General features: G+C 58.7%; 2 protein-coding genes across 3 annotated transcripts; one reads left to right on the top strand and one right to left on the bottom strand.

Annotated features, from left to right (window-relative positions):
- Positions 1-510: 510 nt before the first annotated feature.
- BAK1 (BCL2 antagonist/killer 1) lies at positions 511-7,177 on the bottom strand. Of its 2 annotated transcripts, none has more exons than XM_080806150.1 (6): positions 6,942-7,177; positions 4,788-4,888; positions 3,711-3,846; positions 3,203-3,346; positions 1,937-2,117; positions 511-1,844 (listed from the first exon to the last, which is right to left on the bottom strand). In XM_080806150.1, exons 2-6 carry the CDS (start codon positions 4,855-4,857, stop codon positions 1,740-1,742), a joined length of 636 nt encoding a protein of 211 aa, XP_080662276.1. In that variant the 5' UTR covers positions 4,858-4,888; positions 6,942-7,177; the 3' UTR covers positions 511-1,739. The 2 variants fall into 2 exon arrangements, with proteins under 2 accessions (XP_080662276.1, XP_080662277.1); XM_080806151.1 differs by lacking the exon at positions 6,942-7,177 and adding an exon at positions 5,777-5,841.
- A 1,012-nt stretch (positions 7,178-8,189) lies between these two features.
- LOC308344549 (gametogenetin-binding protein 1-like) lies at positions 8,190-13,041 on the top strand (the record flags this gene model as incomplete). Its single annotated transcript, XM_080806149.1, has 6 exons — positions 8,190-8,653; positions 9,274-9,392; positions 9,834-9,928; positions 10,179-10,323; positions 11,172-11,311; positions 12,943-13,041. 6 exons carry the CDS (start codon positions 8,190-8,192, stop codon positions 12,991-12,993), a joined length of 1,014 nt encoding a protein of 337 aa, XP_080662275.1. The 3' UTR covers positions 12,994-13,041.
- Between the last annotated feature and the right edge of the window lie 247 nt (positions 13,042-13,288).

Genomic DNA, 13,288 nt, shown 5'->3' with positions numbered 1-13,288 from the left:
CCTGGACTGAAAAGCCCTGTGTGTGTGTGTGTGTGTGCTAGGTGTGGGGAATATGGGGAGGAGGGGGCTGAGACACTGTGTCCCGGACAGAGCCAGGTGTGGGAGAGAAGGGCTTTCTGGGCCCTGCATGGATGGCAGGCCCCAGGGAGGGGCGTTCACATCAGGCTCGAGGTGGCCTCCGGGATTCCCCAGACATGCACAACTGTTCCACCAGCTCCACAGCAGAGCCCAGCAGTTTGGGGTCCCCCCAGCCTCCTAAGGGATGGGAAACCTGCCTGGGACACAAAGATGAGGGAGGCACCTGGAGAAGGGTCTAGGAGAGGTGGGGAGGGGCCAAGGCCTTCTAGGGAGCTGGGGCCTAGGAGAGCCACAAGCAGCTTTCACAGCTTTTACAGCCTAATAGGAACTCTTATTCAGTAACAAACCTGCTGAACACCAGGCATGCTCAGGTTCCCCCAACCTAGCCTGGTGGAGAGAGAGGTAGCAGAGGATACAAAAATAACCACATGGGAATCAGGGGATTATAGTTTATTTTCAGATATACTCAGAGGGGTGAGGGCTGGCCAGTGGGCTCCATGTGCATCCCCTTCTTGCATTTGGTTTAATCAAGAACTTCCCTCTCCCTACCTCCAAACCTCTAGGTTGTGCAAGATAGACAAGGCCTTCCCACCCTGACCCACAGGAGGGGATTAGGCAGGTGAGGAGTGTGGAGAGTGGGGGTGGGGTAGAGGGGTAAAGTTCAAGTATTCACAGTTTCCCCATCCACACCCCCTGATTACACTGTGCCCAGGCCATGAGGGAGGATCCCAACTCTGGGGTTCCTAGTGATATTAACAGCTCTTTTCTCACTCAGAAACCTCAAGATGAGCTCCTTACCCCCTTTCCCTGACAATAACAAACAAGTCCTAAAGTCTAGTCTGGGCAAGGAGGGGACTTCAGCTCTCCACTTACCCAAGACCCCTCCTTCTTTATCTGGAGTGATGGGGGCAGGGTGGGCTTCACTTGTAGTGAACTGGTTGGGTTGAAGTGGTAATAGGGGAGGAGAAGGGAGAGAACTGAGGATCTCAGGAGGCAGGCTGGGGGGTGCCAATGAAGTTCTCACAGCTCTGGTCTATACCCCCACTCCCTCCCCATCCCACACCCAGGCCCAGAATCCCTGAGAGTCCACTGCAAAGGCAATATGGGTAGGGGGAGTGGGAGCAGGGGGAGAGCTTAGGAAGGGCCAGGACTGGGCTCCAGGCCCAGCAATCAAACTCTGACCTTCTAGAACAGCTGAGTCCTGGGGTGCACAGGGTGACCTACAGACCCCCACATCCCAGGCATCCTCACTTGGGCAGAGTGGTGGGAATGGGGGGTGGGGAGAGTCCTTCCAAGGGCATTATAAAAAGATATAACCATTAAAAATTTGGAGGGAAGTGACTCTCAGCCTCTTGCTTCCCCAAGTTGTCAATCTCCCCAGCACCCAGGAGACACAGCTGAGGGAATCCCAGAGAGCTGAGGAAGAAGGCTACAGCCCCTCTCTGACAGGATGGGCCCCAGAGAGGGGGCTCATTAGCACCATGCAATGTTGGGGCACCCCGGCAGCCTGACTGACCCCTGGGCAGGGGCCCTCCTAAAGCTTGAGTGCCCCACTTGCTAAAGCTTCTGTATTCTTGAGTGGGGGGGCCCTGCAGGGGAGGGGATGAGGGGAGAAGGCTTGGCTGAAGTCCAGGCAGGGGTGCCTGGACTCCCCCTGGGAGTCATGATTTGAAGAATCTTCGTACCACAAACTGGCCCAAGAGAACCACAGACAGAACTATCAGCACGTTCAGGATGGGGCCATTTCCCAAGTTCAGGGCTGCCACCTGCCAGGAGAGACAGAGTGGTCATTGAGGGGTGGACAGCCAGCACAGGCTCGCCAGGGCAGAGGCGGGGCTGGGAGAGCGGCCACACTTACCCAGCCGCCCCTCTGCGCAATCCACCGGGCAATGCAGTGATGCAGCATGAAGTCAGCCACGAAGCGGGTTACCTGGCCCAGGAAGCCGGTCAGGCCGCGCTGGTAGACGTGGAGGGCCAGGCGGTAGCCAAAGCCCAGGAGAGCCACCACGCGGCCCCAGTTAATGCCACTCTCGAACAGGCTGCGGGCAGAGGGGCGATGCTGTCAGTGGAGACCCCCAGGAGGCCCCCATGGCCTGCTCATCCTCTCCCACCGTCTGGTGGCCACCCGCCCTGCTCCCAGCTGGAAAGCAAAACGGCCGAGCCGTGAACCAAAGTGGCAGAGGCTGCCCCAGCTGGGCCTCAATCTGGGAAAAGCCTGCATCTCTGTGAAAGGAGGAAACTCAGAGGGCCTTTGAGCGGGCTGGTGCTGCTGGGTTGTGGCCGTGAGTGCCAACGGGCGGACAGCAGGGAGGGCAGGGCAAGCGGACAGAGGCAGCAGGGAGATTACCTGTGGCGGATGCTGCTGGCCTGGCAGCCCAAGAGACAGCAGAGAGAGAAGGACAAAGAGGAGGTTAGGACAGGTCCTGGAACCGGAGTGGGGTGGGGGCGGCCTCGAAGGACAGGGGCAGGACATTCGGGTTCTGAGCGCTAAGCCCTAAGTCTGTTGTCTACCTTCACCCCGGCATCAGTCCCCTCGAGGCTGACTCCTAACCCAGATTTAACAACAGATGACACTAGTAAGGACGGCCACCATTCTGAGCCCACTTCCTCTATTTTATAGACACAGGGCCTGAGGGCCAGGGGCTTTCACAAAGCCCGTTAAGTGGCAAAGCTGAGACTGGACCCAGGCACGTGGTGTCTTTAACCACAGTCCACTGCCTCTCAGACACAAGACTGTAGCAAAGGGACATGAGCATTTCTGGAACATGAACAACCTGACTGTCTTTGGCAGGAATATGATTCCGAATTGGAAGGACAGCTGTGTCTCAGCGGGACTGGGGAACTCTGGGCACAGCCCCATCCTGGGTGCCTCTCTAGTCCCAATCTAGCTGGTCAAGTCCTCAGTACCCCAGCTCACAAGAGCTGTGAGCTTCTACCCCAAAGAGGAGGCATCTGGGGCCCAGAGAGAGAAAGACAGGGGCCTGAGCCCATGCGTGAGCTAACAGCAGATACGGGAATGGCACACAGGTCTCTTGACACTGACAGACAAGCGTGTCTCCCATCCCAAGGGGGGGACACAGTGTGAGGGCGACAGCACAGTGGGGAGGCCAGGGGCCAGGGCTACCTCGAGGCAATCTTGGTGAAATACTCATAGGCGTTCTCCGCTGTTGGCTGCAGGTGCTGCAGCATGGCCTGGAACTCGGAGTCATAGCGCTGGTTGATGTCGTCCCCGATGAGGGCGAGCTGCCGACCCACCTGCCCCATAGTGCTGGAGGAATGGGAGCCAGGTAGGTGAGGAGGCCCAGCGCAGGCAGGGCTGGGGCCTAGGCTCACGGACAAGGGGTTCCACCCAAGATGCCCCCGGCCTTGTGGACCCCTCCCTGGAGGTTCCTGACAGTGTTCTGACATGAGGGCCAAGGCCAGGGTCACGGGACAGGCATGTGCTATAAATGGTACAAGGCCCCAGCGGGGGGTGGAAGCCCCAAATGAAAAAAAGGCAATGATGGGAGAAAGACAAGACCACCCCCCTTATGCCCAGCCTCCCCAGCTCCCTGGGCCTGCTGGGCATTGACTCCATATGAACCTCCACTTCCCTGAAGATGTTCCTGTGGGCCAAGGGGCCTCTTGCTCACCTGCTAGGTTCTAGGGACAAGGAGACCATTTCTGGGTCAGCAGGCGCAGCCGCCCCCTCAGCCTCCTGCTCCTGCCGATGGCGGTAAAAAACATAGCTGCGGAAAACCTCCTCGGTGTCCCGGGCTACCTGCTCCTCTGAGAATCAAAGCCAGGAGTCAGGGAGGACGGGCTGGACCGGGCAGCCCCACACTTTGTGCACGGGTCACTCTTCGAGGCATCAGCTGTCCACACCCATGGGCAGAAGCATCCCTAACTCTAGTCCTCAGTTAACACCCCGTGCTGCCTATGTCCAGGATCACCCTCACCACAGCCTTGTGGAACAGGGGAACCCCAGTTTACAGATGGGGAAGCTGAGACGCAAGGTCACACGGTCAGAAAGAGCCAGGACGTAAGCCGGGCGTGTGGGATTGTCAGTGTGTTCGAGTGGGTACAGGTACCCAGCCCTGATGGCCCAGGTAATGTGGGGAAACAGAATTTGAAATTGCAGCTTTATGCCCAGAAAAGTCACATAGGGACATAGGGACAGACGGGACACTGAACCCAAAGCCCCGGAAGCAGTCTGTAATGGGCTGGGGACTCCAGGCGTCCCTGATGGTCCCCTCTGGAAAAGGGAAGAAAGGCAGCCATCTTACTTCCTCCCCAAAGTCGTAACAATCACTTTCGCCAGTTAGCAGGCCTGACAGGGTGATATGTGTAGGAACTTCCTTCTTTCTCCTAGTGGAGGAACAGGATAGCCACACCCCACTCTTCTGGCCTCTCCTCACCCCTTCCTGCTCCTCTTCCTTGGGATGGCGCTCTGCCCGCCTCACACTCCCTCCCAGGCCTCTCCTAGCCTCTACCCCCCAACCCCAGGCCCAACCTCCTCCCCACTCCCAGGGCTCAACCTGGACTGCACTCCAGCTTCTGAAGCCACCTGCACTGGGTGGGGAGACGCCTTCCTCCTTTATCCAAGGTGAGTGAACAGGGGAGGAGAGCCTGCCTGTTGGTCCTGCCTGGCCCTGACCCATTCCGCTCTCACCACCCTCTCAGACAGCCCTGGTGGTTCTGGGATGGGCAAAGGGCAGAGAGACCCTTACCAGAAGTAGAAGACGGGGCCGGCTCTCCACACCCCTGCCTGGGAGGACCTGGGCCTTGCCCGGATGCCATTTCTCAGGTCCCAGTGGAGGACAGGGTTAGCCTGTGGGGATGGGTGAGAGAAAACAGGGATGGGGATGGGCAGGGGCTGGTTGATGAGAGGGTCCCACAGCCACAGAGAGAGGAGGGGGTTCCCCACTCCCCAAAGACCTCACGGTCCTAGCTCCAGCCGCTCTCAATTTCATAACCTTGGGTCCCTGTGGCGTCTGTGGGCAGAATCAGAACTTCCTTAGCATTTCGCTAGCAACCCTTCCAGAGAGATGGAGAAAGGCAGGGCAGTCTGGATTCATACCTAGGGACCTGGACCCAGGGCCCGGGGGGAGGGAGAACGCCAGCAACACCCTCATGGATCTCAGGTCATAATTCACCTCACTCCTGGGCAAATGAGGCAAGTTTTAGAGGCTGCGGGTTCTTTCCACTCCTCCTGGGACCTCCTGCACCCTACCTAGCACACGCTTACCACAGGATTGCCACCTTCTAGCTAATGACCCATGAAAGCTGTGCTCGAAGGTTCCACTTCCCCTTGGCTGCTCAGAGCATGCCTGTTTTCCAAGTCAGGCCTCTTGGCCACAGACATTTCCTGAGCACCTATGCCTTACTTACTTCGATCTCCAGAGGTGTCAGACACTGAAAATGCACATGAACCCAGCAAGGTAAGCATTATCATACCCATTTTACTGGGGGGTGGGGGTGGGGAAAGTGAGACACCAAGAAGTTAGGGCCCCAGGGCCACTTAGCTAATCAGGGAGTCGGGTTCGTTATCTGAATTTCATCACTTTATACCTTCAGTACTCATTTAAGATTTATTTTCCAGTTTGTGGTAATCTGTTAACATCCCACCTGTGCTCTACCCATTCCTGTCTTGCAGCGAGCTGAGGAAGCTGTCTCCGCAGTACCCCCCTTCACGCCCCGCCTCCACCACCCTGCATACCTGCTCTCCTGTCCCCAGCCCGTTTTCCTCTTTGCTCCGTCCTGGCCACAGTCCCGATCTGCTCTGTGAACCCTCGACAGAGGGAGTATTTCCTGGACGTGAGCTGTTTCACTTTCAATTTGCACCCCTTCATACCCACCCCTCCCAAAGCTGCCTCCATCTGCCTTTTGGGGAAGTACCCCTCCTCCCACCCGTGCGGAAGGTGCAGTCCTACCGGGGACCGGGGACCAGCACAGCCACTGCCTCCTCTCAGGGAGGACCTGAGTACCCTCCCCACCATCCTCCTGCCTCTGGCCTGGGGCCATTTTCAAAAGTGCCCCAAGGCAAGAAGTCTCAAGAAGGGGTGGGGGAGAGCACTCCACCCCTCCACTTACTGGGGGCAGGGAGAAGAAGGAAGAAGGGAGAAGGCAGACCCTCCCCTCCTCCAGCCCTGCCTGCCAGCAAGGAACAGACCTTTGCTTGGCACACCCCCATCCCTGCTGCTCCTTCCGGAAAAAGATGCCCTTCCCTCTTCCGTGGTTCCCCCCCCCCGCACCCCCCAGCCAACCCGGCACCCCGGGGACAGCAAGACCGGAGGATGCTGACCGCACCCCAACTCCATCGACCGCTACTCAAGGGGGTCGCAGCTGGGGAGTAGGTGGGGGGTCAGAGCAGTCCCCAGGGCCAGAGGCCTCTGCCGCCCTGGGCCTACCCCTGCCCTCATCCAAATGGCCTGACTTCCTGGTTAGGGGAGTTCCCTGCTCTCCACTTGCCGGGCCCAGGATGTTCCCTAGAGGGAGATGCCTGGTTGGGCGGCAGACCCAGTCTAGGGCTCCTGGGGCAGCAGGAAGCACCATGAAAGTTCTCTCCCTGCCCTTGACCTTGGCTCTGACCTCCACTCCCAACCCCCCAGACTGCTAAAAGACCTGACTCTTTAGCACCCGATTCTTTGGCGCCCAGGGGCAGGGCAGGGCCGGGAATGGGAGGAGAGGCGGGGGAATTGTCTGAGGGGCATCCAGAGAGAGCCCCGACTGGATCAGGTCCCCAGGAGGAGTTGGCGGAGCTGCCCAGATAAGTCTCCAGACCTCCCCTTCTGCACCTGGCTGCCTGCCGGCTCCCTGTATCCCCACCCCGGGGTCTGGGGCTGCCAAAAGCTGGGATGATGGACAAGACCCTCCCACCTTACCTGCCCGGACCTTAGCCCGGGCCCGGATGGCTCACAAGGCCGAGGCCAGAGATCCTGAGGGGCCAGCAGCTGCTCCCGGGGGGATCGGGGGCCCAGGCCCGGCTTCCAGGAACAGGGGTGAGTGCAGTCCTGGCGTTGGACACAGCCTGCGCTTGTCCCGGCGCTGCCCCGGGGACCCGAGAGGCCACGGTGATCCTAGAGGTGCCGGTGGCTCCCGGCTCCAATCAGCTCCCTCTAGAGGAAGCTGCTGTGAAGCCGCCGGATGCGGATGCGGGACCCACAGCCTGGGGGTCGGTCTTGGCTCCTGGGCGGGAGAGACGCTCCACCCCCCACATTGGGCCGCACTCAGCTGGCATGGCTCCCCTTCTCCCACTCCTGCTCTCTGACCTGCACCCCCTTTCATCAGTCAGTACCAATAAAAAAGCCAGGAGGGCAGAGTTTCTGAAGCACCACAGTGTGCTTTGCACTTTGGCGACAGGGCCCTTGTCCTGTGGAATTTTCTCAGTAACCCTTGGAAGTGGGTGCTGGCCCCTACGCCTCTTTTTTACAGATGAATGAACTGAGACTCAGCGGGATTAAAGAACTCCCAAGGGCACTGAGCTGGGTTTAAGATCAAGTCTCTGGATGCCCTGGGGAATAATAACACTGCATTGAGATTCAGCGTGCAATTAGGATGCGCACAGGGCAGCTTGGTGGGGGTTTGACACCCTGGAGGTGATAGGCAGGCGAACAGAGATGAAAACGGGGTGTCTGGGTACCACCTGGGCCCGTGCAAGCAGATGCTGAGAAGAGAGAAGGAAGACAGATACTATCTGGCTGTAGGGAACGGTTCTCAAGGGCAGAGGCAGCCCCGCAGGATCAGGGAAGGACAAGCCAGGTGGAGAGAGGTGTGTGCAGAGGCTCCAAAGAGCCCCTGCCCCATTCTCAGTCCAGGGAGCCCGCCAAAGCTTCCTCTGCCTGCCCCCCCACCCCGTGCCCCCTGAAGCCTCATCAGCCATCCCAAATCTGCCTCCCATACCTCCTTCCCCTGCCTCAACGACCCCCTGCCCTCTCTGCGCCCCCCACCTACCCCCCCATCATGTATTCCTCCCAGCCTCCCCATCACGCCCCCCCCCCCACCTGACCTTTGCCTTCTAGAACTCCTGGAAGTTTCCAACTGGAGGTTTTAATTTGAAAACTCCTCCTGTTCTTAAGCAGTTGGTGGGGTGGCAGCTGCAACCACTTCTCTGAGTCAGGGTCTCTCTCAGGATGGAGGCCCCAGGTCCAACCCCTCAGTCCCGAATTTTGGGCCGCTCCTCCATGTTCCGTTTTCTCCGAAGCCTGGTGGGGAGCAGGGGCAGCCCCAAGAGCTCAGACAAGACCCTCATGCGGAGTGGGCCATGCCCCTCCCAGGAGCAAGGCCCCACCCCCCTGATGAGGAACCGCTGGGGAGGAGCGGGGAGGAAGGAGCCAAGGCAGCCAGCCACACTGCCCTACACGCTCTCCGTGGCCTTGCCACGGCATGATCCCTTGGGGCTAGGGATGGGGGACACAGGGGCCCAGACCCCCACCCCAAAGGAGGTCCTGAGGGTGGCAGCCCAGGGTAGAGAGGTGAAGCCCATCCTGTCCAGGGGAAGCCAGGAGGTGCTGGGCAAAGTGTCCAAGAAGGAAGAAAGAGAAGAGAAGGAGGAGGCAGTAGGGGAGGCCTCTGGGGATACAAGGACCTCAGACAGGTGAGGGGCTGGCTATGTGGGTGGTGGGCAGGGGCCTGGGATGGGGGCACTGGGGCAAGGATATGGGGCAGAGATGGGAGGACCCGAAATGAGGAGGGCCCAGGAATGTGGGTCTTCATATGGGTAGAGGACTGGAATCATATGGGTAGAGGACTAGCTCTGTAGGGAAGGGACAGGAGCATCAAGGATGGGAAGGCGCCTGGAAGCCAAGGGTGGGCCAGGAGGATGGGAGGAGAGTCTGGGGAGAGGGAACCAGAGATGGGGTGGGTCTTCCCACAAGTCAGAGGTTGTGGGTGGAGGCACCCAAGGTGAGGGAGGCCCAGGCTGCCGTTTCTTCCCAGCTCCTTCATGGTCCCCACTCCACCTTGCCTTCCCTCCCCACTCTCTCCCTCCTGGTTCCCACTCCCATTTGGACCTGGCACCACTCCCTGTGAGAAAGGGGGCCCACCCCTGTATGACGAAGACCTCAGAGGACCAAGCAGGGAACTGTTGGAGGCAGGAGGGAGGAACGGGCTGAGCAGAGCCTGTGGGAAGGCCTTGGGGAGTTTGGGGGTTTAGGGAGCCTTTGCCATGTCTCTGGCTCTGCCTGCCACTCCCATCTGGCTATGCTTTGGACTCAGGGACCACTTTGCCCAAGGCTTGGAGGTAGAACAAGGATGCCCACAGAGGGCCATGGGGCCACCGGAGGTCAGCCCCAAGACCTTCACCAGGGAGGAGGAGAAGGAGTGTCTGCTGGACGGTGAGTGTGGTGGCCACAGGCATTGGGGCAGTGCCAGAAATAGGCCCTCTTCCTCAGACTCCTCAGGGGTGTGGGGCCTGGAAGGACACGGAGTGGTTTGAGGGAGTGCTGGGGGCAGGCTGCCTGGATTTGAGAACTTTCCATCACACTATGCCAAGCTGTGGGACGGGGCCATGTTGCTCAGCCATTCTGTGTCTCTGTTTCCTGATCCATAGAGTGAGCATGGAACAGTATCCACATCGGAGGGCAGTGTCAAGGAGTCCATGAGATGCTCTTTGCAGAGTGCCTAGTACTGTGCCTGGCACATAGGAGGTGTTTGCTAAGAAAACAAGGGACCTCACCCTCGTTTCAGCCCACCTAGTGCCCCTGCCCCCTGGGCCTAGCTAGGCCTGGGCTGCCCCTTGTTCCCATCCGCCTGCCGGTGACACTGCCCCTTCACAGGAGACTTCAGGCTGGCCTCCTCTAAGGTAGGGGCAACTCCTTGGAACCGCCTCCTTACCTTGTACAAGCAGCTTCAGAAATCAGCCATGGCCAAGGTCTGTGGGAGCAGGCTGGGGCAGTGGGGGAGGCAAGGGGGTTGGGGGGAGTGGGTGGGCTTTCTTCCAAGCCTGGGTGGGGTTCCTCCCCCATTTGGCTGGGCCCCAGAATTTGTGGCTTGGGCAGATCACTCTTAACTTTTAGGGAGCTGTACCCTCCTGCTTTTTGTTTTATCTTGGGGGTGGGGGTGGAGCTACAGGCTTGGGTCCGCATTGTCCTCCCCTGATCAGCTACGGGGCATGCCCTCAGTTTCCTCTCAAGGAAAGCTTGCCTGATGAGAAAAGCAAGGAAGAGGAAATGGAGGTAGAGGACAGCTCATTCAAGCTCTGTGTCCCAGGCATTGTCACCCTGCAGTCACCGCTGCATAAGACTTTCAGGTCAACAGACACAGTGGGTAAGTGCAGCAGGCAACCAGCCCTCAGGCCCAAGGGCTCCCCTTGGCTGTGGCTCATGGGTGTGATACCAGTTCTTACCACCAGGTGGAACCAGAGGACCTAAGATGACCACTGGAGATGGGGGTTGGGGCAGGGGGTGGCTCTGCTGGTGAAGTCTAGGTAGTCCTCCTTTCTCCTGGTTTGGGAGGCCATGAGGTGGACTTGTGCTCCAGGAGCATCACCCTTTCCCAGCCCAGACTTCTAACTTGTTCAGTGGACTGAGCAAGGACGGTAATAGCCTAACACAATCCCATAACATGATCACTGTTGACATTTGCGTAGCCATAACCATAGGTCAGACCCTCTTCTGAGCATTTGTCATGAAATGCCATGTCACAGCTCTGAGATAGGTCCTCCGTTATGATCTCTACCTCATAGTCAGGAAGCAGAGTCTCAGAGAGGTTAAGTAACTTGTCCAGGGTCACACAGCTAGTACGTGGCAGAGCTGCGACTTGAACCTTGGCAGCTGGGGTAGTCCCTGATCCTTACTCTTGAGTCTGAGGCTGGTGAAAGGTGGGGGCAGATGTCTGCCCCTCGCATGCTCTCCCCAGGAGGTGAGGAAACCCACACTCAAACATGTAGGAGGGAGCCACTGGCCAGTAAGTTTCCGGGGGAAGTCGGGGAGGTGGGGAGGTGGTATGTGGCCGGATCCGGGTAATGAAAATGTAGGCGCTGGGGCTGGGGGTGACCAGGGACTCCCCAAGCTGGGATGAGTCCTGGAGAACCTGAGCCATCTCTTCTTCCTTCCCTCCCCAGCAGGTGCTCCACCCTCTCCTGCCTGCCCCATGCCCATCTCTCTGCCTCGCAGGTTTCGTGGAGTCAGAGTTAAAGAAGCTTCTGGCAGTGCAGCGGGACTCCCGCCTCTGGAAGGTGGGCAGCCATGATGGCCAGGAGCTGCTGACCCAGCCAGAGATCACCCTGGAGGAGGCGGGCATTATGGACGGTCAGGTATGCCCCAGCCTGTCCCGGACCACCACCCCCTGCCTGAGGCCACTGGGGAAAGTGAGGCTTCCCACCTCCATAGGCACCTGGCCCTGGCTCCCACCTCCCCAGGCCTGGGTAGGGAAGGCAGAACCCCTTCCTGGTGGTGGTATTTCCAAGAGTAGAGATTGGCCCCCCTCACACACACAGTTGTTTGTTTGTCTCTCCATCTCTTACTTGACCCCATAATGTTGCTCTTTTTCTCTTTTCTCTCCCATTCTTGCCCACACTGACTCCCACAAACACTCGTAGGCTACCCATCTGTGTCTCTCCACAGACCACCCGCTGTCCACCCTCCTTGACATTGGCCTTCAAGCTCAGGCCTGTTTCCAGCTTCTCTGAGTGCACACAGACAGATCTGTTGCAGGAAAATGTGTCGATGGCCTTTAAAATTAATTTGCATTCATTCATCAGCTCATTCTTTCATTCCGTGGACATGTGGCCCTGACAGTCTATGTAATTTCCTTTTGTAGGAAAGTAAAGGAAAGAGTGTAGGGTTCAGAGGCCAAAGGCTTTCGTTGAAGCCCTGAGCTGGCCTGGATTTGCTCTGTGGCTTTGGAGACAGGCCTTGGCTTCTTTACCTGTAAAGGGAGCCTGGTGGGAGGATCAGACAGCACTTGATCTTAGCCAAAAGGCCCAAGTGACTGAAGGATCAAACAGGAAGGAGAGGGGATGCCCACCGGCTGTCAAGGGCACTATAGTGTTAAGGATGTGACTTACCCCTTCGGGAGTGAATACCTGTATCGCCCACCCCTGGGGCTCTGAGGGGCAACTCTCTCATTGTCCTGAGCCTGCAGGCCTGAGTCACTGGCCCCTCCGTGCTCTAGGGAAGGAGGCTGTGCACCTTATCCTGAACCACACGGTGGCCCAGCTCCGGCAGGGGCCTGCGCTTTTGTCTTTTCACACTAAGGGGATCTTTCATCACCCTTCCCACCCTCTTCTCTTCCCTCTCCCCTCCAGAACCACCTTTGAGCCAGCCTGCCACTGTCCCAGGAGTCGGGGGTCACACTCCTGGGGTAGCCTGAGTGGCACTGAGGGTCCCTAGGGAGTTTCTGGGTAGTGGCAGGTCGGGGCCCAGCTCAGGCATCATGTGGGGGACAGAGCTGCCTCAGGACTATCTTTCTGCTGTGGGTGTTTCGAGGGTCCTATCCTCATCACAACCCCCTCACTCTCTCCTTATCTGCCCTCAGAGACACCAGGCTGAGGGGGAAAGAAGCCGCCCCCCAGTCTTTGGGGAATGCTGGGGATCTAAGGGAGGGGCGCTGAGGCAGCTGAAGCAACACCCTAGGCTGGAGGGAAGGGTGCAGAGCCCCCTTGGTGTGGTGTCCAGGACAGAGGTGAGGGAGGGGAGGGCTTGGCTAGGGTGCCTGACTCCTGGGGCTTCCAAGGACCCCCACCCCTCACGAAGTTGGAGGGAGAAGGGTCCCTCATTTAGTGGGAGGGAGGTGGCTCAGGGCTGTGGGGCCACAGGGGAGGATCTGGAATGGCCTCGGAGTGTTTATCTCTGGGGGGTAGATGGGAAGCTTCTAGGGGTACAGAGCCGGAAGGGGGAGCCTGAAGGTGCTGAGGCCTCTTTCTTTACCCATTTCTGCCCCCAGCACTTGCTCCTGGAGGAGATGGACGAGCTGGGGAACTGGCCCCCCGAGTGAAGCTGGTGCCGCCCCGAGTCTGCCCTGCTCCCGGATCCCCGCAGCCCGAAGCGGGAGTTAGCCTCCCGCTCTATGGCGGCACATCCCAGGCGCCCCCAGGGCCAAGGAATCTTGAGATCACTGGTATCCATGTGTCCGCAGAGTGGGCCTGCCCAGCAGAACCTCCCCACCCACCAGACTCAGGCCTGGGTTCTTAATAATAAAACCTACTTTGACTTTGGCCTCCTAGGCTGTTTCTGGACCCCACCCCTCAGCCTCAAGCTAGGAGCAGACGCGGGTTAGCCAGGGTCTCAGT

Source organism: Martes martes (assembly GCF_963455335.1).
Source record: "Martes martes genome assembly, chromosome: 6".
Classification (NCBI taxonomy): Eukaryota; Metazoa; Chordata; class Mammalia; order Carnivora; family Mustelidae; genus Martes; species Martes martes.
The sequence above is the reverse complement of the archived record's forward strand: the minus strand, read 5'-3'. Positions and strand labels throughout refer to the sequence as shown.

What these genes read in the sequence shown, in the direction of transcription:
- BAK1 (XM_080806150.1), bottom strand. Translation starts at nt 4,857, where the DNA reads ATGGCATCCGGGCAAGGCCCAGGTCCTCCCAGGCAGGGGTGTGGAGAG. An exon ending in GGCCCCGTCTTCTACTTCTG is followed by an intron (nt 3,847 to 4,787) that starts GTAAGGGTCTCT and finishes TTTGATTCTCAG; the next exon opens with AGGAGCAGGTAGCCCGGGAC. An exon ending in TTGTCCCTAGAACCTAGCAG is followed by an intron (nt 3,347 to 3,710) that starts GTGAGCAAGAGG and finishes CCATTCCTCCAG; the next exon opens with CACTATGGGGCAGGTGGGTC.